Raw genomic sequence first — 25,628 nt, forward strand, 5'->3', positions numbered from 1 at the left:
CCCTGCCGCACAGAGACTGTCCCTGTCGCACAGAGAGAGACAGTTCCTGTTGCACACAGAGAGGCTGTCCCTGTCGCACAGAGGCTGTCCCTGTCGCACAAAGAGACTGTCCCTGTCGCACAGAGAGGTTGTCCCTGTGGCATAGAGGACTTGTCGCAAAGAGAGGCTGTCCTTGTCGTACAGAGAGTCTGTCCTTGTCGCACAGAAAGGCTGTCCCTGTCGCACAGAGAGGCTGTCCCTGTCGCACAGAGAGGTTGTCCCTGTGGCATAGAGGACTTGTCGCAAAGAGAGGCTGTCCTTGTCGTACAGAGAGTCTGTCCTTGTCGCACAGAGAGGCTGTCCCTGTCGCACAGAGAGGCTGTCCCTGTCGCAGAGAGGGGTTGTCCCTGTCACACAAAGAGGCTGTCCCAGTGGCACACAGAGGCTGTCCCTGTCACACAGAGAGGCTGTCCCTGTCGCAGAGAGACTGTCCCTGTCGCACAGAGGCTGTCCCTGTCGCACACAGAGGCTGTCCCTGTCGCAGAGAGGGGTTATCCCTGTCGCAGAGAGGGGTTATCCCTGTCCCAGAGAGGGGTTATCCCTGTAACACAAAGAGGCTGTCCCTGTCGTACACAGAGGCTGTCCCTGTCGCACACAGAGGCAGTCCCTGTCACACAGAGAGGCTGTCCCTGTCGCACAGAGAGACTGTCCCTGCCGCACAGAGAGACTGTTCCCTGTCGCACAGAGAGAGACAGTTCCTGTCGCACACAGAGGCTGTCCCTGTCGCAGAGAGACTGTCCCTGTCGCACACAGAGGCTGTCCCTGTCGCAGAGAGGCTGTCCCTGTCGCAGAGAAGCTGTCCCTGTAGCACAGAGAGACTGTACCTGTCGCACACAGAGGCTGTCCCTGTCGCACAGAGAGGCTGTCCCTGTCGCACACAGAGAGACTGTCCCTGTCGCACACAGAGACTGTCCCTGTCGCACACAGAGACTGTCCCTGTCGCACACAGAGACTGTCCCTGTCGCACAGAGAGAGACTGTCCCTGTCGCACACAGAGAGACTGTCCCTGTCACACAGAGGGGTTGTCCCTGTCGCACAGAGGGGTTGCCCCTGTCACACAAACGGCGCCATTCTACAGCCCAGCTCACTTTGTCACAACATCTGGCTGATGCGTTCTAATGAAACCGGAAGTGCCTCTTCCTTTGTTGCCGGAAGTGATATTGGGTTTACAGCACGGAAAGATGGCGATGCGACCGGGAGCCGAGGGGACGGGTAGCGGCAGGCGAGTACCCAGCTTGTGGCATTGTCAGTTATGTATGCTCCATTTTGTTTCCGCAGGACGGCGCACATGAATGTGGCAGCCGCTGTGCCTTGTAGACTCGCTGACGTGTTTATGTGACAGTGTAGCAGGGGGGCTCTTCCCACCATGTCGGCTCTCCCATACTAGCACCTCTCCCTGTGCAGAGCGCTTCCACATCTGGGTGATATGTCTCCCACCATCTGCTCCTTTTCTTTTTCCATCTGCTGCACATTGATTTAAATGTAAATTGATAATTATTAGGAAAATGATTGAAAAGTTAAAAAAAGCAAGTGGTTACCAATGGGTTAAACGAGGAAGAAAGGATGTGCCAGCCTGACCCGTGGCCACAACATGATGCCTCCTGGCATGGTGTTGTCGGGTACATGCTGTCCGGACCACGGCTCGCCATTGGCCATGGGGTGCGGGTGGCTTCGGTGCACTCTGGGTGGCACAATTGCCTGTATGATGCCTCCTGGCATCGTGTGGTCGGGTACATGCTGTCCGGACCACGGCTCGCCATTGGCCATGGGGTGCGGGTGGCATCGGTGCTCCCTGGGTGGCACAGTTACCTGTTTGATGCCCTGTGAGTCTCCTGCATGGCTCCTATTACATAGAGCGGTACCCGCACAACACTTTGTAGAGTTTCGCTTGTGCCACAGTCTGGATTCATCGTTGCTGTCCCGCCTCTTTTTGTCTAGTTTTCTGTGTTGTATTTGCGCCTTTTCTGACGTCTGCTCTATACGTGCTCCCCTCTGGGGTTTCTCTCCTTTGTGGGTGGTGTTTAGTAATTCCAGGTGTTTCCGCCAGGTTCATCAATTTTAAACTTTTTAAAAAGTACTACAATTTGGCACAGCTTCACTCAAGAACCCCCTGGTGTATGATTGAGCACGCCAAATGCAGTTTTTGTGACTTTTGGTGCTAATGTGCAAGTTTTAATAACAAAAGTAAAAAAAACAAACATTTTATTACCAGAAGAAAGGCCTTGTTTGACTGCACCAAATTCATGAATTGCTTGCACAATTTTGATGAATGAAAATGGCAACTGATACCAACAAGGCTATAAAGGAAAGGGACTTAATCCCCCCCCCCCCACAAATGATGAATCGGGGGGCTATGATGACTGAATCAGCCGTCACAACATGCAGTGGGCGCATCATGCTTTTGCTCACATTTCCCACACCATTATTTCTTTTGAAATCAAGACTAATCCCATCTCCACTTTCTGCCCTTATGCTGGAAAGCATGACCGCTCTCATTTGGTGCCTATGAGCATTTCCTTTACCCTTTATACATCAGGCACAATTTTTTTTTGGCTAAGGTCACACATTTGCAGTGTGGAATACCCATGACAAATCACAAATCTACTTCAGTTTTCGGCACAATCCAAGTTATTGAGGTTTTCAAATTCACGTTTTGCATGAAAATAGGAGACTGGTGAGGATTTAAGTTTGCTGTGCTCATTGCTATTGAAGATTTCACCCTACTCATTGCTTAGTAACTGAACAGCGTGAAATCTGCAGCCAAATCTAAACTAAATCCACCAGTAAGGCCGGCGTCACACTAGGCGTATGAAAATACATTCCTTTTTATACGTCCGTAATACGCAGTAATTGTCCCAAAACACTGTTCCGTATTCAATGCAAGGATGCGATTTTTACGCACAAATTTATCCGTGTGTCATCCGTATGGCTTCCGTACGGCGTTTTTTTCTCGCAGCCTTGCAAAAAGGACATAACATGGATCCATCGGCTCAAATATTCTAAAAAACACACATATACAGTGGGGCAAAAAAGTATTTAGTCATTCAGCAATAGTGCAAGTTCCACCACTTAAAAATATGAGAGGCGTCTGTAATTTACATCATAGGTAGACCTAAACTATGGGAGACAAACTGAGAAAAAAAAATCCAGAAAATCACATTGTCTGTTTTTTTTATCATTTTATTTGCATATTATGGTGGAAAATAAGTATTTGGTCAGAAACAAACAATCAAGATTTCTGGCTCTCACAGACCTGTAACTTCTTCTTTAAGAGTCTCCTCTTTCCTCCACTCATTACCTGTAGTAATGGCACCTGTTTAAACTTGTTATCAGTATAAAAAGACACCTGTGCACACCCTCAAACAGTCTGACTCCAAACTCCACTATGGTGAAGACCAAAGAGCTGTCAAAGGACACCAGAAACAAAATTGTAGCCCTGCACCAGCCTGGGAAGACTGAATCTGCAATAGCCAACCAGCTTGGAGTGAAGAAATCAACAGTGGGAGCAATAATTAGAAAATGGAAGACATTCAAGACCACTGATAATCTCCCTCGATCTGGGGCTCCACGCAAAATCCCACCCCGTGGGGTCAGAATGATCACAAGAACGGTGAGCAAAAATCCCAGAACCACGCGGGGGGACCTAGTGAATGAACTGCAGAGAGCTGGGACCAATGTAACAAGGCCTACCATAAGTAACACACTACGCCACCATGGACTCAGATCCTGCAGTGCCAGACGTGTCCCACTGCTTAAGCCAGTACATGTCCGGGCCCGTCTGAAGTTTGCTAGAGAGCATTTGGATGATCCAGAGGAGTTTTGGGAGAATGTCCTATGGTCTGATGAAACCAAACTGGAACTGTTTGGTAGAAACACAACTTGTCGTGTTTGGAGGAAAAAGAATACTGAGTTGCATCCATCAAACACCATACCTACTGTAAAGCATGGTGGTGGAAACATCATGCTTTGGGGCTGTTTCTCTGCAAAGGGGCCAGGACGACTGATCCGGGTACATGAAAGAATGAATGGGGCCATGTATCGTGAGATTTTGAGTGCAAACCTCCTTCCATCAGCAAGGGCATTGAAGATGAAACGTGGCTGGGTCTTTCAACATGACAATGATCCAAAGCACACCGCCAGGGCAACGAAGGAGTGGCTTCGTAAGAAGCATTTCAAGGTCCTGGAGTGGCCTAGCCAGTCTCCAGATCTCAACCCTATAGAAAACCTTTGGAGGGAGTTGAAAGTCCGTGTTGCCAAGCGAAAAGCCAAAAACATCACTGCTCTAGAGGAGATCTGCATGGAGGAATGGGCCAACATACCAACAACAGTGTGTGGCAACCTTGTGAAGACTTACAGAAAACGTTTGACCTCTGTCATTGCCAACAAAGGATATATTACAAAGTATTGAGATTAAATTTTGTTTCTGACCAAATACTTATTTTCCACCATAATATGCAAATAAAATGATAAAAAAACAGACAATGTGATTTTCTGGATTTTTTTTTCTCAGTTTGTCTCCCATAGTTGAGGTCTACCTATGATGTAAATTACAGACGCCTCTCATCTTTTTAAGTGGTGGAACTTGCACTATTGCTGAATGACTAAATACTTTTTTGCCCCACTGTGTGTCTGTCTGTCTATCTATCTATCTATCTATCTATCTATCTATCTATCTATCTATCTATATCTATAATTGTCTAAGGGTTTTTCCGTCTGTGTCTGTCTGTCTGTCTGTCTGTCTGTCTGTCTGTCTGTCTGTCTGTCTGTCTGTCTGTCTGTCTGTCTGTCTGTCTTTCTGTCTGTCTGTCCTGGAAATCCCGCGTCTCTGATTGGTCGAGGCCTGGCGGCCTCGACCAATCAGAGACGGGCACAGCATGGCGACTATGATGTCATAATGGAAATCCCACGTCTCTGATTGGTTGAGGCCGCCAGGCCTCGACCAATCAGCAACGGGCACAGTATCAACGTAGATGTCATAATGGTTGCCATGGCGACGATGATGTCATAAAGGTTGCCTCGACCAATCAGCGACGGGCACAGTCTGCCGCGAATTCTGGAATCATCATTGTCCATATACTACGGGGACATGCATATTCTAGAATACCCGATGCATTAGAATCGGGCCACAATCTAGTCTATATATATAATTGTCTAAGGCTTTTTCCGTCTGTCTGTCTGTCTGTCTGTCTGTCTGTCTGTCTGTCTTGGAAATCCCATGTCTCTGATTGGTCGAGGCCGCCAGGCCTCGACCAATCAGCGACGGGCACAGCATGGCGACGATGATGTCATAAAGATTGCCTCAACCAATCAGCGACGGGCACAGTCTGCCGCGAATTCGCCTCGACCAATCAGCGACGGGCACAGTATCGACGTAGATGTAGATGTCATAATGGTTGCCATGGCGACGATGATGTCATAAAGGTTGCCTCGACCAATCGGCGACGGGCACAGTCTGCCGCGAATTCTGGAATCATCATTGTCCATATACTACGGGGACATGCATATTGTGGAATACCCGATGCGTTAAAATCGGGCCACATATAGTCTATATATATAATTGTCTAAGGGTTTTTCCGTCTGTCTGTCTGTCCTGGAAATCCCGCGTCTCTGATTGGTCGAGGCCGCCAGGCCTCGACCAATCAGCGACGGGCACAGCATGGCGACGATGATGTCATAAAGGTTGCCTCGACCAATCAGCGACGGGCACAGCATGGCGACGATGATGTCATAAAGGTTGCCTCGACCAATCAGCGACGGGCACAGTCTGCCGCAAATTCGCCTCGACCAATCAGCGACGGGCACAGTCTGCCGCAAATTTGCCTCGACCAATCAGCGACGGGCACAGTATCGACGTAGATGTCATAATGGTTGCCATGGCAACGATGATGTCATAAAGGTTGCCTTGACCAATCAGCGACAGGCACAGTCTGCCGCGAATTCTGGAATCATCATTGTCCATATACTACGGGGACATGCATATTCTAGAATATAGAATATATATATACTGTATATAATATATATATATATATATATATATATATATATATATATATATATATATATATATATATATATATATATATATATATATATATATATATATATACTGTATATGTCTAAGGGGTACTTCCGTCTGTCTGTCCCGGAAATCCCACGTCGCTGATTGGTCGAGGCCTTGCGGCCTCGACCAATCAGTGATGGGCACAGTCCGGCCGAGAATTAGTCCCTCCCTACTTCTGTCCAGTCAGTTCCCGGCGCTCGCTCCATTCTCCCCTCCAGTCAGCGGTCACACAGGGTTAATGGCAGCGTTAATGGACCACGTTATGCCGCGGGTAACGCACTCCGTTAACGCTGCTATTAACCCTGTGTGACCAACTTTTTACTCTCTAAGTCATCTGGGTAATTTTGCAATGCATCTCTGGGAACGGAAGCTGGCGACAGCCGCTCGCACATCGGGACAGCTTCGCTGGACGACGGAGGGTGACTATATAACTATTTTTTATTTTTAGTATTTTTTTTAACAGGGATATGGTGCCCACACTGCTATATATTACGTGGGCTGTGTTATATACTGCGTGGCTGCTATATACTACATGGGCAGTGTTATATACTGCGTGGCCTGTGTTATATACTGCGTGGCTGCTATATACTACGTGGCCTGTGTTATATACTACGTGCGCAGTTATATACTACGTGCGCAGTGTTATATACTACGTGCGCAGTGTTATATACTACGTGCGCAGTGTTATATACTACGTGCGCAGTGTTATATGCTACGTGCGCAGTGTTATATGCTACGTGCGCAGTGTTATATGCTACGTGCGCAGTGTTATATGCTACGTGCGCAGTGTTATATGCTACGTGCGCAGTGTTATATGCTACGTGCGCAGTGTTATATGCTACGTGCGCAGTGTTATATGCTACGTGCGCAGTGTTATATGCTACGTGCGCAGTGTTATATGCTACGTGCGCAGTGTTATATGCTACGTGCGCAGTGTTATATGCTACGTGCGCAGTGTTATATGCTACGTGCGCAGTGTTATATGCTACGTGCGCAGTGTTATATGCTACGTGCGCAGTGTTATATGCTACGTGCGCAGTGTTATATGCTACGTGGCCTGTGCTATATACTATGTGGCTGCTATATACATACATACATACATACATACATATTCTAGAATACCCGATGCATTCGAATCGGGCCTGTGTGTGTGTGTGTGTGTATATATATATATCGGGAGACCACTAAGTCTTCTGGGTAATTTCGCAATGCATCTCTTGGAACGGAAGCTGGCGGCAGCCGTGAGCGCACATCGGCGGACAACGGAAGGTGAGGATGGCAGGTTGTTTTTTAATTATTTTTAACATTAGGTTTTTTTTACTATTGATGCTGCATAGGCAGCATCAATAGTAAAAAAGTTGGTCACACAGGGTTAATAGCAGCGTTAACAGAGTGCGTTACCCGCGGCATAACGCAGTCCGTTAACGCTGCCATTAACCCTGTGTGAGCGGTGACCGGAGGGGAGTATGGAGCGGGCGCCGGGCACTGACTGGACGGAAGTAGGGAGGGACTAATCCTCGGCCGGACTATGCCCGTCGGCCTTGCGGCCTCGACCAATCAGCGACGCGGGATTTCTGGGACAGACAGACGGAAGTGACCCTTAGACAATTATATATATACTAGATTGTGGCCCGATTCTAACGCATCGGGTATTCTAGAATATGCATGTCCCCGTAGTAAATGGACAATGATGATTCCAGAATTCGCGGCAGACTGTGCCCGTTGCTGATTGGTCAAGGCAACCTTTATGACATCGTTGCCATGGCAACCATTATGACATCTACGTCGATACTGTGCCCGTCGCTGATTGGTCGAGGCGAATTCGCGGCAGACTGTGCCCGTCGCTGATTGGTCAAGGCAACCTTTATGACATCGTCGCCATGCTGTGCCCGTCGCTGATTGGTCGAGGCCTGGCGGCCTCGACCAATCAGAGACGCAGGATTTCCATTATGACATCTACGTTGATACTGTGCCCGTTGCTGATTGGTCGAGGCCCGGGATTTCCAGGACAGACAGACAGAAAAACCCTTAGACAATTATATATATAGACTAGATTGTGGCCCGATTCTAACGCATTGGGTATTCTAGAATATGCATGTCCCCGTAGTATATGGACAATGATGATTCCAGAATTCGCGGCAGACTGTGCCCGTCGCTGATTGGTCGAGGCAACCTTTATGACATCATCGTCGCCATGCTGTGCCCGTCGCTGATTGGTCGAGGCCGCCAGGCCAGGACAGACAGACAGACAGAAAAACCCTTAGACAATTACCTCCTATCCCTGCAGGCCCCGGATCCAAAATGGCCGTGGGGCTGCATCCGGGTCCTGCAGGGATTACTTCCGGGTGCAGACCAGGCTCTGGTAAGCCTGCAGCGCTGGAACTCAGATCGGTGATCTGACAGAGTGCTGTGCAAACTGTCAGATCAGCGATCTGTGATGTCCCCCCCGGGACAAAGTAAAAAAGTTAAAAAAAATTTTTGCCACATGTGTAAAAAAAAAAAAAAAAAAAAAAAAATTATTCCTATAAATACATTTCTTTATCTAAATAAAAAAAATCAAACAATAAAAGTACACATATTTAGTATCGCCGCGTCCGTAACGACCCCACCTATAAAATTATATCACTAGTTAACCCCTTCGGTGAACACCGTAAAAAAAAAAAAAAAAAGAGGCAAAAAACAACGCTTTATTCTCATACCGCCAAACAAAAAGTGGAATAACACGCGATCAAAAAGATGGATATAAATAACCATGGTACCGCTGAAAACATCATCTTGTCCCGCAAAAAACGAGCCGCCATACAGCATCATCAGCGAAAAAATAAAAGTTATAGTCCTCAGAATAAAGCGATGCCAAAATAATTTTTTCTATAAAATAGTTTTTATCGTATAAAAGCGCCAGAACATTAAAAAATGATATAAATGAGGTATCGCTGTAATCGTACTGACCCGAAGAATAAAACTGCTTTATCAATTTTACCAAACGCGGAACGGTATAAATGCCTCCCCCAAAAGAAATTCATGAATAGCTGGTTTTTGGTCATTCTGCCTCACAAAAATCGGAATAAAAAGCGATCAAAAAATCTCCCGTGCCCGAACATGTTACCAGTAAAAACGTCAACTCGTCCCGCAAAAATCAAGACCTCACATGACTCTGTGGACTCAAATATGGAAAAATTACCGTATTTTTCGGACTACAAGACGCACTTTTTCCCCCTCAAAAAAGGGGGGAAAATGGGGGGTGCGTCTAATAGTCGCAATGCAGGCTTACCGTGGCGGCAGAGGTGCGGTGGCAGAGGTGCGGCGGCAGAGGTGTGGCAGCAGAGGTGCGGAGATGAGGAGGCGCAGTGAGCGGGGTCCCTTTTCCCGGTGAGGTGTTGCAGCAGCCCGGTAAGGCAGCAGAGCCGGGTGAATCCTGTTGTTATCGGTGGGCGCGACCATCTTCCTGAGGCCGCGCGTTCGCAGATGGAGCTCTGCTGCCTGGGGCTTCAGGAAAATGGCCGCGGGATGCCGCGCGTGCGCAGATGGGGATCGCGGCGGCTATTTTCCTGAAGCCCCGGGCAGCAGAGCTCCATCTGCGAACGTGCGGCCTCAGGAAGATGGCCGTGCCCACCGATATCAACAGGATTCACCCGGCTTTGCTGCATTACCGGGCTGCTGCATCACCTCACCGGGACTGTGGACTCTGTATACCGTACTCCATCCTTTTGCTTCCCAGGATGGGTGCAGCAAGGTTCAGGAAGGATCTCGTGGGCACATGGACTGGAGATGATGGAGGTAGTGGTGTACATTGTGAAGCGAGTATTCCACAGGAGATCAGATGTCTGAGTCCTTGCCGCTTCCCGGCGCTCCTCAGCACCGCATGGCACGGCCGGCTCTTCTCCTCCAGCAGGGCTCGCAGCAGTACAGAGGCGCTTTTCCCGCAGTGTCCGGTCATGGCGGCTGTGTCTCGGTAGCGGAGCTCCTCACTTATTACCGGCTTCTGAAATAATTATTGCGCTGAGGAGCGCCGGGAAGCGGCAAGGACTCAGACATATGAGCTCCTGTGGAATACTCGCTTCACAATGTACAGCACTACCTCCATCATCTCCAGTCCATGTGCCCACGAGATCCTTCCATCACCTCAACGGGGAAAGGGACCCCTCTCACGCCATACCTCTCACTGATCCTCCTCATCCCAGCACCTGTGCCGGTAACCACTGCTGCAACCCTCCCATGGACACCAGGCCGTGGCATCGCCCACCTAAGCAGGAAGGGACCCTGCTCAGGTGCACGCCGTACCGCATCACCCCACCTCTGCCGACACCATGCCTCTTGTGACCCTGCTCTGCCACCGCCAGCCCTCAGGTAAGATACTGTAAATTTGGACAATAAGACGGACCCCCATCTTATAAAAAAAATCTTTTTTTATTCAGTCGTCATGACAGCACTAACGAGAGAGGGGATCCGCCCTTCAGGGACAGGAAACCTACAGAGATAAAAGGGCGGCACCTCTCTCCCGCATCAGTTGGTTTCCTGTCCCTGACAGGGGACCCTGCAGAGGCCTTTTGAAGAAAGGCGAAGAAATTGGGACCCAGGTCCGACTCACCGATCCTGGAGGCGGGATGGCCCCTTCCCCGGTGTTGATCGCGACGCTGGAAGTGCCGCACCACAGAGGGCTGTGGGGGTAGGCAACAGCACGGCAGGAGCAGCCTTCAGGGGGAGTGCTGGCTCGAGTGGTGTCCCATCGCCAGGTGCAGGTAAGTATTGTGTGGGAGGCCCTCCGATACCCATCTGGTGGCACACATCGCAGCGGCGGTACTTTTGCGGCCGGCACTGTGCGCTGGAGCGTCCCCTCTGCACGGGCGTGTTATGCGGTGCATCGCAGCGGCGGGTTCTTAGGTACCGGCGTCGGGGCTAGAGCTTCCCCTTTACACCGGCATTCTATGCAGCACGAGCGCTGCGCTCAGCGTCCCGGAAACGGCGCACCGGAGGTGACGCGCATAAGGGGGGCGGTGCTTAGTCCGGCAAGAAGCAATGACGCTCGGCGCATGCGCAGTGCGTCTATGGAAGAAAAAACATGGCGGCGCCCAGCGTTCTTCCCTGCATAATCGGCGTGGGGGCGTTTTAGGTAGAATCTTGCGGCGGTACTTCCGGAATAAAGCTGTGAGTACCATTGGAGGGGTCTTGGGGAAGGGAGGGGCCTCCCACACACTGGCTGGCACCAGGCAGTTCACCGGGATTGGCCTGCTGTCCCCCCATCAGGGGGTGGTACCTTTAGGGGGCCGGCTATTTAAAGATTCATCGATGGCTGCCTCATGCTTCGTATCCATTGTTACAATGGAGTCTCAGGAGCAGGAGCAGTTGCCTTCTGAGCAGCAGCAACCCCTGGAGAAGCCCCATGCAGCAAACACCCAGCGACGTTCTAGTGGCAGTAGTCGTCCTGGAGGTAAAGCTGTTCAATCTGTTAAAGCCGGAAAGTCCTCGAGCCGGATGGATATTGCTTCGGTGGAGAGGGTCCCCCCGCAATCTTCGGTACCACTCGGACACTGTAGGGGTAAGTGATCATCGTGAAAGTTCACTTAGTGATTGGTGTCCCTCCTTATTCCCTTTTTTACATCAGGGAAGGAAGCGGTCCTCTAAATCTAAGCACAAGGAATGTGCAGAATGTGGTATTCCTCTACCTGACGAATACGTTAAAAGACTATGTGGTCCGTGTATCCAACGTCTAATAGCGGAAGAAACACCAGATTTCGCTTCTAGTCTGAGACAGATAGTTAGACAAGAGATTAGGAGCTCTACTAGATCTCAATCTCATAACAAGGGGTCTAAAATAATAGACTCTGCTTCCCCAAGTTCACACGAAAGTGACTTAGGAGATCTGAAGTCGGAAGCCTCTCTCTCATCAGGGTCCTCCTCGGGTTCTGAATATGAACATTCCTGTTTTTCTTTTGACCGCATAGACCGCCTCGTTAAAGCGGTAAATAATACAATCGGTATTGAGCAGACGCCGCCAGAGAAATCCATGCAGGATGTCATGTTCAGAGGTCTGGACCGTAAATCCCGCCGATGCTTTCCGGTGGTGGAGAAAGTCAGCGCCCTAATTTCCAGAGAATGGAAAAAACCGGAAAGAAAAGGTTCTCTTCCTCCATCCTTCAAACGGAAGTATCCGTTCGAGGAATCTGCTTCGGCCACGTGGGATAAAGCCCCGAAGCTTGATGCGGCTGTAGCCAAGGCTTCTAAAAAGTCCTCTCTACCTTTTGAAGATCTGGGGACTTTAAAGGACCCACTGGACAGGAGGGCAGATGTGTTTCTCAAAGGAGCCTGGGAAACTTCAGCAGGGGCTCTCAGACCATCAATCGCTGCCACCTGCACGGCACGCTCCATGATGGTGTGGCTGGATAGCCTGGAGGGTCAGCTGAAGGACAAAACCCCGAGAGATGAAATATTATCTTCCCTCTCTATGATTCAGGGGGCTGCGGCTTACCTTGCTGACGCTTCAGCGGACTCTGTTAAATTGGCGGCGAGGTCGGCCGCGCTCTCTAATTCAGCCCGTAGAGCAATCTGGCTGAAATGTTGGCAAGGAGACATGCAGGCCAGATCTAAATTGTGCAACATCCCGTGCGTGGGAGAACACTTATTCGGTCCGGTTCTGGACGAATTATTAGAGAAAGCGGGAGACAGTAAGAAACGGTTTCCCTACCTGGGTAGGCCTTCTTACAGAAGAGGCACTAATAGGAGATGGTTTGATCGAACAAGACCAAATAGGGATAGACCCAGATATGATGCCAACAAAAAGAAAGGTAGAGGCTACATGTTTAGCTCCTTTAGAGACAACAGGAAGCCACAATGACTGGCGGACCGGGTAGGAGGCAGGCTTCTAGCCTTCTATCCGGCATGGCGTTCTATATCCAATAGCCCGTGGGTCTTGAACATTGTGGAGTCTGGTTTAAAGTTTGACTTTCGATTTACTCCTGTCGACAGGTTTCTGGTAACACCATTGCGTTCTTCCTCCACAGAACAGCTGGCGTTAGAGACTGAGGTCCAGGAACTCCAACTGAAAGGCGTTTTGATGGAGGTTCCTGAAGTACAGAGGGGTAAAGGATTCTATTCTCCCCTCTTCCTGGTTAAAAAGCCAGATAACACCTTTCGCACAATTATAAACCTTAAAGGCCTAAATAGATTTTTGTGGATCCCGTCATTTAAAATGGAGTCGGTCAAGTCTGCAATAAAGTTATTGTTTGGCGGGTGCTTTATGGTCGTCTTGGATCTGAAAGACGCGTATTATCACGTCCCCATACACGTAGACCACCAGTGTTATCTAAGAGTTGCAGTCCTCTTAGGAGAATCAATAAGACACTTCCAATACAGGGCACTCCCCTTTGGTGTTGCGGTGGCCCCTCGGGTATTCACTAAAATAATGGTGGAGGTTATGGCGCATCTTCATGAGCAGGATATTCTCATAGTTCCATATCTCGATGACCTATTAATAATAGGAAACTCCGAATCACACTGCACGTCCCAACTACACAAAGTAATCGCAGCCTTACAAAGGTTGGGGTGGATAATCAATTTTAAAAAGTCACGGTTGCAGCCTCTAGAGATTCAAGAATTCTTGGGTCTCATATTGGACTCAAGATTACAAGAATGCCGTCTACCTGACGTTAAGTTGGAAAAGATCCAACAACAGATTCTTGGAGTGATTGCTAATCCAGTTATAACATTGAGGAGAGCAATGTCACTGTTAGGCTCACTCACGTCGTGCATCCCGGCAGTACGATGGGCCCAGTACCACACCAGGGTCCTACAGTGGGAGGTTCTGTACAACACTCGTCGGTTAGAAGGTCACTTGGACAGTTTTCTTTCCTTGTCAAATGTCACTATTCAGTCCTTACGTTGGTGGTTACACACTCCAAACCTTCGTAAAGGGGTACCCTGGATAAACCACATATCACGAGTATTAACCACAGACGCTAGTCCCACGGGATGGGGGGCGCATATGGGCGAGTTGTGTGTCCAGGGGGTTTGGTCACCCTCCGAACAGAGTTTATCATCTAACCTCAAAGAGTTGTTGGCCGTAGAACGAGCTCTGAGATATTTCCTTATATCCTTACAGGACCATCACGTCAGAATATTCTCAGACAATCAGGTAACGGTAGCTTACGTTAACCACCAAGGGGGAACCCGATCCAGGTCCTTAATGGAGGTATCGGGTCGTATCTTACAGATAGCCGAGAATCCTCTACGGTCACTAACATCACTGCACATAAAGGGGAAGCACAACGTTGTAGCCGACTTTCTAAGTCGCAGAAAGCTCGGGCAAGGAGAGTGGGTGCTCAATCAGACCATCTTCGATCACATCACCCATCGTTGGGGATACCCACAAATAGACCTCTTCGCCAACAAAGAAAACAAAAAATGTCGTCTATTTTGTTCCCTAAATCCCAGAGACAATCCGGTGGCGGTGGACGCTCTCCTGATTCCTTGGCACTTCGAAACAGCCTATGCCTTTCCCCCGTTGAACTTGATCCCGATAGTCCTCAGAAAGATTCGGGAGGACAGAGCTCATGTGATTCTGATAGCGCCATTCTGGCCCAAGAGGCCGTGGTTTCCTTGGTTGAGGAAAATGTCCATTTCTCAACCATGGATTCTCCCAGAACTCCCAGACCTCCTCTCACAGGGTCCGATCTTCCATCCACGAGTGGCCAGTTTACATCTGACGGCGTGGGATTTGAAGGGTCATTATTAAGAAAAAAGGGATTTTCTGAGGGACTTATTAATACCCTATTAAAAAGCAGAAAAAACTCAACTACAAATATTTATGTAAGAATCTGGAGAAAATTCCTTTCAGTCTCAGGATCAGTTATCAGTCAGAAAGCTAGTATTCCAAAGATCTTGGAGTTCCTGCAGAAAGGTCTCGAAATGGGGCTAGCTACAAGCACCCTCAGAGTCCAAGTTTCAGCCTTGGGGGCACTGTATAATTGTGGGTTAGCTAAAAATTATTGGATTGCTCGGTTTATTAAAGCGGCCGCTAGATCAAGACCCATCGTTAAGAATAAACTAGCCCCGTGGGACTTAAACTTAGTCCTCTCAGCGTTAACGGAACCCCCCTTTGAGCCTTTAGAATCTGCATCTATAAAGATCCTGTCCTTAAAAACTGCTCTTTTGATTGCTCTTACGTCTGCTAGGAGAGTTAGTGATTTGCAGGCCCTCTCTAGACTAACTCCATATATGCAGATTAGAGATGATAGAGTAGTATTAAGAACTGATCCCCTCTATCTCCCAAAAGTAGCATCTAGGTTCCACAGACTCCAGGAAATAAATCTCCCTACCTTTTGTCCTAATCCTAAAAACCCAAAGGAACTCAAACTCCATACATTAGATGTCAAAAGATGTCTTCTTAAATATATTTCTTTAACAGATTCCTGGAAAAAAGACAATTCCCTGTTCATATCCTATCAGGGAGTCAAAAAAGGGTTTAGAGTGTCCAAAAACACCTTGAGTAGATGGATTAGGGAGGCAATTTCTCTGGCTTATTCAGCAGGTGGCCTAGAAGTCCCGGAAGGCGTAAAGGCTCATTCCACTCGTGCCATGGCATCTTCCTGGGCAGAGAGATCGGAGGTGTCAATTGAGGACATATGTAAGGCGGCCACATGGTCATCTCCGTCTACTTTCTTGAATCACTATAGATTAGATCTTGGTAGCTCCAATGATCTCACATTTGGTAGAAGGGTGCTGGAAGCAGTAATCCCACCCTAATACTCTTTTCTCTGTAATTCTCTCGTTAGTGCTGTCATGACGACTGAATAAATACTCAAGCTACTTACCAGGTAGCGGTGTTTTTCAGGAGTCCATGACAGCACTCCTATATTCCCTCCCTTTCTGCTGGTATGGGTTTCATCACGATAAGTATATTCTAATGTAGGTTAATTTTCTACAAAATTTAGTCACAAGGTGAAATGTGTTAAGATATTTATGTGTTACTAATCAATGGAGGTCCTCTCATGCTCTGTAATCCAACTGATGCGGGAGAGAGGTGCCGCCCTTTTATCTCTGTAGGTTTCCTGTCCCTGAAGGGCGGATCCCCTCTCTCGTTAGTGCTGTCATGGACTCCTGAAAAACACCGCTACCTGGTAAGTAGCTTGAGTATTTCTGCAATTTTCACCCCAAATTTGGGGTGCGCCTTATGGTCCGGTGCGTCTTCTAGTCCGCGAAATACGGTATAGCTCTCAAAATGTGGTAACGCAAAAAATATTATTTGCAATAAAAAGTGTCTTTGTGTGTGACGGCTGCCAATCATAAAAATCCGCTAAAAAACCCGCTATAAAAGTAAATCAAATCCCCCTTCATCACCCGCTTAGTTAGGGAAAAATTAAAAAAATTTAAAAAATGTATTCATTTCCATTTTCCCATTGGGGTTAGGGTTAGGGTTGGGGCTAGGGTAAAGGCTACATTTAGGGTTGGGGCTAAAGTTAGGGTTAGGGTTTGGATTACATTTACGGTTGGGAATAGGGTTGGGATTAGGGTTAGGGGTGTGTCTGGGTTAGAGGTGTGGTTAGGGTTACCGTTGAGATTATGGTTAGGGGTGTGTTTGGATTAGGGTTTCAGTTATAATTGGGGGGTTTCCACTGTTTAGGCACATCAGGGGCTCTCCAAACGCGACATGGCGTCCGATCTCAATTCCAGCCAATTCTGCGTTGAATAAGTAAAACAGTGCTCCTTCCCTTCCAAGCTCTCCCGTGCACCCAAACAGGGGTTTACCCCAACATATGGGGTATCAGCGTACTCGGAACACATTGGAGAACAACTTTTGGGGTCCAATTTCTCCTGTTACCCTTGGGAAAATACAAAACTAGGGGCTAAAAAATAATTTTTGTGGAAAAAAAATATATTTTTTATTTGCATGGCTCTGCGTTATAAACTGTAGTGAAACACTTGGGGATTCAAAGCTCTCACAACACATCTAGATGAGTTCCTTAGGCGGTCTACTTTCCAAAATGGTGTCACTTGTGGGGGGTTTCTACTGTTTAGGTACATTAGGGGCTCTGCAAACGCAATGTGACGCCTGCAGACCATTCCATCTAAGTCTGCATTCCAAATGGCGCTCCATCCCTTCCGAGCCCTCCCATGCGCCTAAACGGTGGTTCCCCCCCACATATGGGGTATCAGCGTACTCAGGACAAATTGGACAACAACTTTTGGGGTCCAATTTCTCTTGTTACCCTCGGGAAAATACAAAACTGTCGGCTAAAAAATAATTTTTGTGGGGAAAAATTTTTGTTTTATTTTTACGGCTCTGCATTATAAACTTCTGTGAAGCACTTGGTGGGTCAAAGTACTCACCACACCTCTAGATAAGTTCCTTAGGGGGTCTACTTTCCAAAATGGTGTCACTTGTGGGGGGTTTCAATGTTTAGGCACATCAGTGGCTCTCCAAAAGCAACATGGCGTCCCATGTCAATTTCTGTCAATTTTGCAGTGAAAAGTCAAACGGCGCTCCTTCCCTTCCGAGCTCTCCCATGCGCCCAAACAGTGGTTTACCCCCACATATGGGGTATCAGCGTACTCAGGACAAATTGTACAACAACTTTTGGGGTCCAATTTCTTCTCGTACCCTTGGGAAAATAAAAAATTGGGGGCGAAAAGATAATTTTTGTGAAATAATATGATTTTTTATTTTTACGGTTCTGCATTATAAACTTCTGTGAAGCACCCAAACAGTGGTTTACCCCCACATATGGGGTATCGGCGTACTCAGGAAAAATTGTACAACATCTTTTGGGGTCCATTTTCTCCTGTTACCCTTGGTAAAATAAAACAAATTGGAGCTGAAGTAAATTTTGTGTGAAAAAAAGTTAAATGTTCATTTTTATTTAAACATTCCAAAAATTCCTGTGAAACACCTGAAGGGTTAATAAACTTCTTGAATGTGGTTTTGAGCACCTTGAGGGGTTCAGTTTTTAGAATGGTGTCACACTAGGGTATTTTCTATTATATGGACCCCTCAAAATGACTTCAAATGAGACGTGGTCCCTAAAAAAAAATGGTGTTGTAAAAATGAGAAATTGCTGGTCAACTTTTAACCCTTATAACTCCCTAACAACAAAAACATTTTGGTTCCAAAATTGTGCTGATGTAAAGTAGACATGTGGGAAATGTTACTTATTAAGTATTTTGTGAGACATATCACTGTGATTTAATTGCATAAAAATTCAAAGTTGGAAAATTGCGAAATTTTCAAAATTTTCGCCTAATTTCCGTTTTTTTTCACAAATAAACGCAGGTAATATCAACGAAATTTTACCACGATCATGAAGTACAATATGTGACGAGAAAACATTGTCAGAATCACCAGGATCCGTTGAAGCGTTCCAGAGTTATAACCTCATAAAGGGACAGTGGTCAGAATTGTAAAAATTGGCCTGGTCATTAACGTGCAAACCACCCTTGGGGGTGAAGGGGTTAAGGGGTATCTGTCATCACTTTTATGGCATAGCAGCTACAAATATCGCCTTATGAAGCGTCTGCTATGCATTCCCTACATCATTATAGAGCCCCCTGACTCCCCTTCTATACTCACAAAAACGTGATTTATGTGCCCCGCACTGTATCGTAATTTTTCAGTCCAGTTCGATGGGCGTGGTTTAGAGTCTCTACATCACGCCCATTGGCTGTTGGTCGCCATCCTACTTCATCGATAACGCCTCTTGCCCCGTGCGACATCTCACACCTGCTCAGAAATATTTCCTCGTGCGCCTGTGCAATACACTTTTCCCAACTGCTGGCAAAGCTGAAAAACAGAAGTGCACATGTGCTGGCAAACATAGTTACGATACATGAGCTCATCGGACCGGACCGAGAAATTAACATACAGCGCAGGACACATAAAACACGTTTTTGTGAGTATACAATGGGAGTCAGGGGGCTCTATAATGATGTAGGGCAGGGGTGTCAAACTGCATTCCTCGAGGGCCTCAAACCATGCGTGTTTTCAAGATTTCATTCTCATTGCACAAGGTGCTGGAATCATTCTGTGCAGGTGAAGGTGATTAAATGATCACCTGTGCAATACAAGGAAATCCTGAAAACATGACCTGTTTGCAGCCCTTGAGGAATGCAGTTTGACACCCCAGATGTAGGGAATGGATAGCAGATGCTTAATAAGGCAATATTTTTAGCTTGCTATGCCATTAAAGTGGTGACAGATTCCCTTTAACCCCTTCCCGACATGCGCCGTACTAGTACTGCGCTGCCGGCACTGCATTACTGACAGCCGCAGTACTAGTACGGCGCCCCGATCACCGCTGTCTCACGCTGAGCGCCGCGGTGATCGGGTGCGGGTGTCAGCTGTATATGACAGCTGACACCCCGCAGCAATGCCCACGATCGGCGCTATCGCCGATCGCGGGCATTTAACCCCTCTGATGCCGCTGTCAATAGTGACAGCGGCATAGAGGGGGATCGCGCAGGGACGGGGGCTCCCTGCGCTCTCCCACCGGAGCAACGCGATGAGATCGCGCTGCTCCGGTGACCTGGAAGGAGTCCCCGGATCCAAGATGGCCGCGGGACTCCTTCCGGGTCATGAGATGACCCTGCTTGCCGGCGTCTGCTGAGAATTCCTCATAGCAGGCGCCGGCAAGCCTCTGCAATGTGCCTGTCAGATCGATGATCTGACAGAGTGCTGTGCACACTGTCAGATCACCGATCTGTGATGTCCCCTCCTGGGACAAAGTAAAAAAGTAAAAAAAAAATTTTCCACATGTGTAAAAAAAAAATAAATAAAAAAAAAATAAAATTCCTAAATAAAGAAAAAAAAAAAATTCCCATAAATACATTTCTTTATCTAAATAAAAAAAAATATCACACAATAAAAGTACACATATTTAGTATCGCCGCGTCCGTAACTACCCCACCTATTAAACTATATCACTAGTTAACCCCTTCAGTGAACACCGTAAAAAAAAAAAAAAAACCCGAGGCAAAAAACAACGCTTTATTCTCATACCGCCAAACAAAAAGTGGAATAACACGCGATCAAAAAGACAGATATAAATAAGCATGGTACCGCTGAAAACGTCATCTTGTCCCGCAAAAAAAAAGCCGCCATACAGCATCATCAGCAGAAAAATAAAAAGTTATAGCTCTCAGAATAAAGCGATGCAAAAACAATTATTTTTTTATATAAAATAGTTTTTATTGTGTAAAAGCGCCAAAACATAAAAAAATTACATAAATGAGGTATCGCTGTAATCGTACCCGCCCGAAGAATAAAACTGCTTTATCCTTTTTACCAAACGCGGAACGGTATAAACGCCCCCCCTAAAAGAATTTCAGGAATTGCTGATTTTTGTTCATTCCGCCTCCCAAAAATCGGAATAAAAAGCGATCAAAAAATGTAATGTACCCGAAAATGGTACCAATAAAAACGTCAACTCGTCCCGCAAAAAACAAGATCTCACATGACTCTGTGGACCAAAATATGGAAAAATTGTAGCTCTCAAAATGTGGTGATGCAAAAACTATTTTTTGCAATAAAAAGCGTCTTTTAGTGTGTGACGGCTGCCAACCATAAAAATCCGCCCAAAAAACGCTATAAAAGTAAATCAAATCCCCCTTCATCACCCCCTTAGTTAGGGAAAAATAATAAAATTTAAAAAAAATATATTTATTTCCATTTTCCCGTTAGGCTACTTTCACACTAGCGTCGGTACGGGGCCGTCGCGCTGCGTCGGCCCGACATACCGACGCATACTGTGCAAGCGCCACACAACGGGGGCAGCAGATGCTGTTTTTCCACGCATCCGCTGCCCCATTGTGAGGTGCGGGGAGGTGGGGGCGGAGTTCCAGCCGCGCATGCGCGGTCGGAAATGGTGGACCGTCGGCACAAAAAAAGTTACATGTAACGTTTTTTGCTGCCGGTGGTCCGCCACAACACGACGCAACCGTCGCACGACGCTTGCGACGTGTGTCAATATGTCGCTAATGTTAGTCTATGGGGAAAAAACGCATCCTGCAGATGACTTTGCAGGATGCGTTTTTTCGCCAAAACGACGCATTGCGACGTATGCAAAAAAACGCTAGTGTGAAAGTAGCGCTAGGGTTAGGACTAGGGTTAGGGCTAGGGTTGGGGTTAGGGCTAGGGTTAGGGCTGGGATTAGGGTTGGGGTTAGGGTTTCAGTTAGAATTGGGGAGTTTTCACTGTTTAGGCACATCAGGGGCTCTCCAAACGCGACATTGCGTCCGATCTCAACGCGTTTGTTTCGTTAAAAACGCATGCGTTTTTATAGAAAAAAAACAGAACACACACTGAAAAGTCACCCACCACCATCAAGGTGATAAAGGGATCCAAACCCTAACCCTACCCCTAAACTCACCCCTAACCGTTTAATGAACATTTTCTGACAGTCATAGTGCCACGTATTTCAGTGCCACGTATTTCAGTGCCACGTATTTCAGTGCCACGATATTTCAGTGCAACGATATTTCAGTGCCACGATATTTCAGTGCCACGATATTTCAGTGCCACGATATTTCAGTGCCACGTCTTTCAGTGCCACGATATTTCAGTGCCACGATATTTCAGTGCCACGATATTTCAGTGCCACGATATTTCAGTGCCACGATATTTCAGTGCCACGATATTTCAGTGCCACGTCTTTCAGTGCCACGATATTTCAGTGCCACGATATTTCAGTGCCACGATATTTCAGTGCCACGTATTTAAGTGCCACGATATTTCAGTGAAATACGTGGCACTGAAATATCGTGGCATTTACGTGAAATACGTGGCACTTATATATGTGGCACTTATATATGTGGCACTTATATACGTGGCACTTATATACGTGGCACTTATATACGTGGCCACTGAAATATCGTGGCACTTATATACGTATATACGTATATAAACGTATTTCAGTGCCACGTATTTCAGGTTAGGGTTAGGGGTAGGGTTAGGGTTTTTTGTTTTTTTCTCGTTTTCTTGTGTTTTTCTATAAAAACGCATGCGTCTAAAAAACGCATGTGTTTTACCGCGTTTACATGCGTTTTTTCACACAAGCGGTTTTTTTTAAAAACGCATGCAGATAAAAACGCAAGTGTGAAACCAGCCTTACCCTTGGGAAAATAAAAACGTGGGGGCTAAAATATAATTTTCGTGGAAAAAAATATATTTTTTATTTTCGCGGCTCTGCGTTATAAACTGTAGTGAAACACTTGGGGGTTCAAAGTTCTCACAACACATCTAGATAAGTTCCGTGGGGGATCTAGTTTCCAATATGGGGTCACTTGTGGGGGGTTTCTACTGTTTAGGTACATCAGGGGCTCTGCAAATGCAACATGACACCTGCAGACCAATCCATCTAAGGCCATGTTCACACGCTGCGGGTTCCTCTGCGGGTTAATCCCGCAGCGGAATTGAAAATCTGCAGGGCAAAACCGCTGTGGTTATCCCTGCAGATTTATCGCGGCTTGTTCCGCGGTTTCCGCTGCGGGATTACTGCTGTACTATTGATGCTGCATATGCAGCAATATGCAGCATCAATAGTAATGTAAAAAATAATAAAAATTGGCTATACTCACCCTCTGACGTCGCGATCTCCCCGGCGCTGCAAGCGGCTGTGCCGACAAGGACCTTCGTGACGTCACGGTCATGTGACCGCGGCGTCATCACGGTCATGTGACCGCGACGTCACCACAGGTCCTGTTCGGCACAGCAACTGAGACCGGACGGCCGCGGGCAGCGCTGATAGGTGAGTATAGCTTCATTTTTTATTTTAATTCTTTTTTTTACACTATTTTATGGTTCCCAGGGCCTGGAGGAGAGTCTCCTCTCCTCCACCCCGGGTACCACCCGCACATTATCCGCTTACTTCCCGCAACGTGGGCACAGCCCATGCGGGAAGTAAGCGGTTCAATGCATTTCTATGGGTGCAGAATCGCAGCGATTCTGCACAAAGAAGTGACATGCTGCGGGTTGTAAACCGCTGCGTTTCTGCGCGGTTTTTCCCGCAGCATGTGCACTGCGGTTTGCGGTTTCCATAGGGTTTACATGTTAATGTAAACGCTATGGAAACTGCTGCGGACCCGCAGCATCAAAATCGCGGCGGTTCCGCGGTAAAAACCGCAGCGTGTGAACATGGCCTTAGTCTGCATTTCAAACGGCGCTCCTTCCCTTCCGAGCTCTGCCGTGCGCACAAACAGTGGTTCCCCCCCATATATGGGGTATCAGCGTACTCAGGACAAATAGGACAACAACTTTTTTTGTCCAATTTCTCCTGTTACCCTTGGGAAAATAAAAACGTGGGGGCTAAAATATAATTTTCTTTGAAAAAAAAATATTTTTTCTTTTCACGGCTCTGCGTGATAAACTGTAGTGAAACACTTGTTGGTTCAAAGTTCTCACAACACATCTAGATAAGTTCCGTGGGGGGTCTAGTTTCCAATATGGGGTCACTTGTGGGGGGTTTCTACTGTTTAGGTACATCAGGGGCTCTGCAAATGCAACATGACACCTGCAGACCAATCCATCTAAGTCTGCATTTCAAACGGCGCTCCTTCCCTTCCGAGCTCTGCCGTGCGCCCAAACAGTGGTTCCCCCCAATGTATGGGGTATCAGCGTACTCAGGACAAATTGGACAATAACTTTTGTGGTCCAATTTCTCCTGTTACCCTTGGGGAAAAAAAATTGCGGGCTATAACATCATTTAGTGGAAAGAAAAAATGATTTTTTAATTTTCATAGCGCTACATTCTAAACTTTAGTGAAACAATTGGGGGTTAAAAGTGCTCACCACACATCTAGATAAGTTCCTTAGGGGGTCTTGTTTCCAAAATGGTGTCACTTGTGGGGGTTTCCACTGTTTAGGCACGTCAGGGGCTCTCCAAACACGACATGGGTTCTGATCTCAATTCCAGCCAATTTTGCATTGAAAAGTCAAATGGCGCTCCTTCCCTTCCGAGCTCTGCCATGCGCCCAAACAGTGGTTTATCCCCATATATGAAGTATCAGCGTACTCAGGACAAATTACACAACAACTTTTGGGGTCCAATTTATCCTGCTACCCTTGGGAAAATAAAAAATTTGGGGCAAAAAGATCATTTTTTGTGAAAATTAATATTAATTTTTTTTTACGGCTCTACATTATAAACTTCTGTGAAGCACTTGGAGGTTCAAAGTGCTCACCACACATCTAGATTAGTTCCTTAGAGGGTCTACTTTCCAAAATGGTGTCACTTGTGGGGGTTTCCACTGTTTAGGCACGTCAGGGGCTCTCCAAACACGACATGGGTTCCGATCTCAATTCCAGCCAATTTTGCATTGAAAAGTCAAATGGCGCTCCTTCCCTTCCGAGCTCTGCCATGTGCCCAATCAATGGTTTACCCCAACATGTGGGGTATCGGCGTACTCAGGACAAATTGTACAACGACTTTTTTGGTCCAATTTCTCCTGTTACCCTTGGTAAAATAAAACAAATTGGATCTGAAGTAAGAATTTTGTGAAAAAAAAGTTAAATGTTCAATTTTTTTTAAACATTCCAAAAATTCCTGTGAAGCACCTGAAGGGTTAATAAACTTTTTGAATGTGGTTTTGAGTACCTTGAGGGGTGCAGTTTTTAGAATGGTGTCACTTTTGGGCATTTTCTGTCATATAGACCCCTCAAAGTCACTTCAAGTGTGAGGTGGTCCGTAAAAAAAATGGTTTTGCAAAATTTGTTGCAAAAATGAGAAATCGCTGGTCAACTTTTAACCCTTATAACTCCCTAACAAAAAAAAATTATGTTTCCAAAATTGTGCTGATGTAAAGCAGACATGTGGGAAATGTTGTTTATTAACTATATTATGTGATATAACTCTCTAATTTAAGGGCATAAAAATGAAAAATTTGAAAATTGCGAAATTTTCATAATTTTCGACAAATTTTTGTTTTTTTCACAAATAAATGCAAGTCATATCGAAGAAGTTTTACCACTATCATAAAGTACAATATGTCACGAGAAAACAATCTCAGAATCACCAGGATCCGTTGAAGCGTTTCAGAGTTATGACCTCATAAAGTGACAGTGGTCAGAATTGTAAAAATTGGCCGTGTCAGTTAGGTGAAAACAGGCTTCGGGGTGAAGGGGTTAATAATGTATACAGTTTGCGTTGGGAAATATGCCAATAGATCCACTTTAATTATCCAGGAATGGATGTTTGGTTAAGAGACCCGTAGTACATTATTATAATAGTGGAAGAAATAAGGCAAAAAGACCGTGTGTTTTTTTTTTTCCTTGCTCTTTTAGTCTTCTTTGTTGCCTTAAAAACTCACTATGTAATGGACAGGATTGCTTCTAGTGTATTCTTTTCTTTAGTCTTGGTGGGCTGCAGTTTGTTACTGCTTGCACATACACGAGTGTGCTTCTTGGCGCATTAGGTACTACACATTGCACATTATTGGTGCTCCAGGCTGGGATCACACAACCATATTTTCTCCCATCTGAGAAAATCTGGTTATGCTGATCACACTCTGATCTGATTTACAGATGTAATTTTTACCTCGGTCAGACCTG

The 25,628-nt window shown here is 46.6% G+C and overlaps 1 protein-coding gene across 6 annotated transcripts in view; it reads left to right on the forward strand.

Annotated features, from left to right (window-relative positions):
• The first annotated feature begins 1,150 nt into the window (after positions 1-1,150).
• The window catches only part of SYNRG (synergin gamma), a 488,500-nt gene continuing 464,022 nt past the window's right edge, over positions 1,151-25,628 (forward strand). For all 6 annotated transcript variants that reach the window (XM_077295517.1, XM_077295512.1, XM_077295514.1 and 3 more), the window contains exon 1: positions 1,151-1,261. In XM_077295517.1, coding sequence (XP_077151632.1) covers positions 1,158-1,261 — 104 coding nt within the window. In that variant the 5' untranslated portion in view covers positions 1,151-1,157. The remainder of the gene's footprint in view (positions 1,262-25,628) is intronic.

This window comes from Ranitomeya variabilis, chromosome 3, assembly GCF_051348905.1.
Source record: "Ranitomeya variabilis isolate aRanVar5 chromosome 3, aRanVar5.hap1, whole genome shotgun sequence".
Classification (NCBI taxonomy): Eukaryota; Metazoa; Chordata; class Amphibia; order Anura; family Dendrobatidae; genus Ranitomeya; species Ranitomeya variabilis.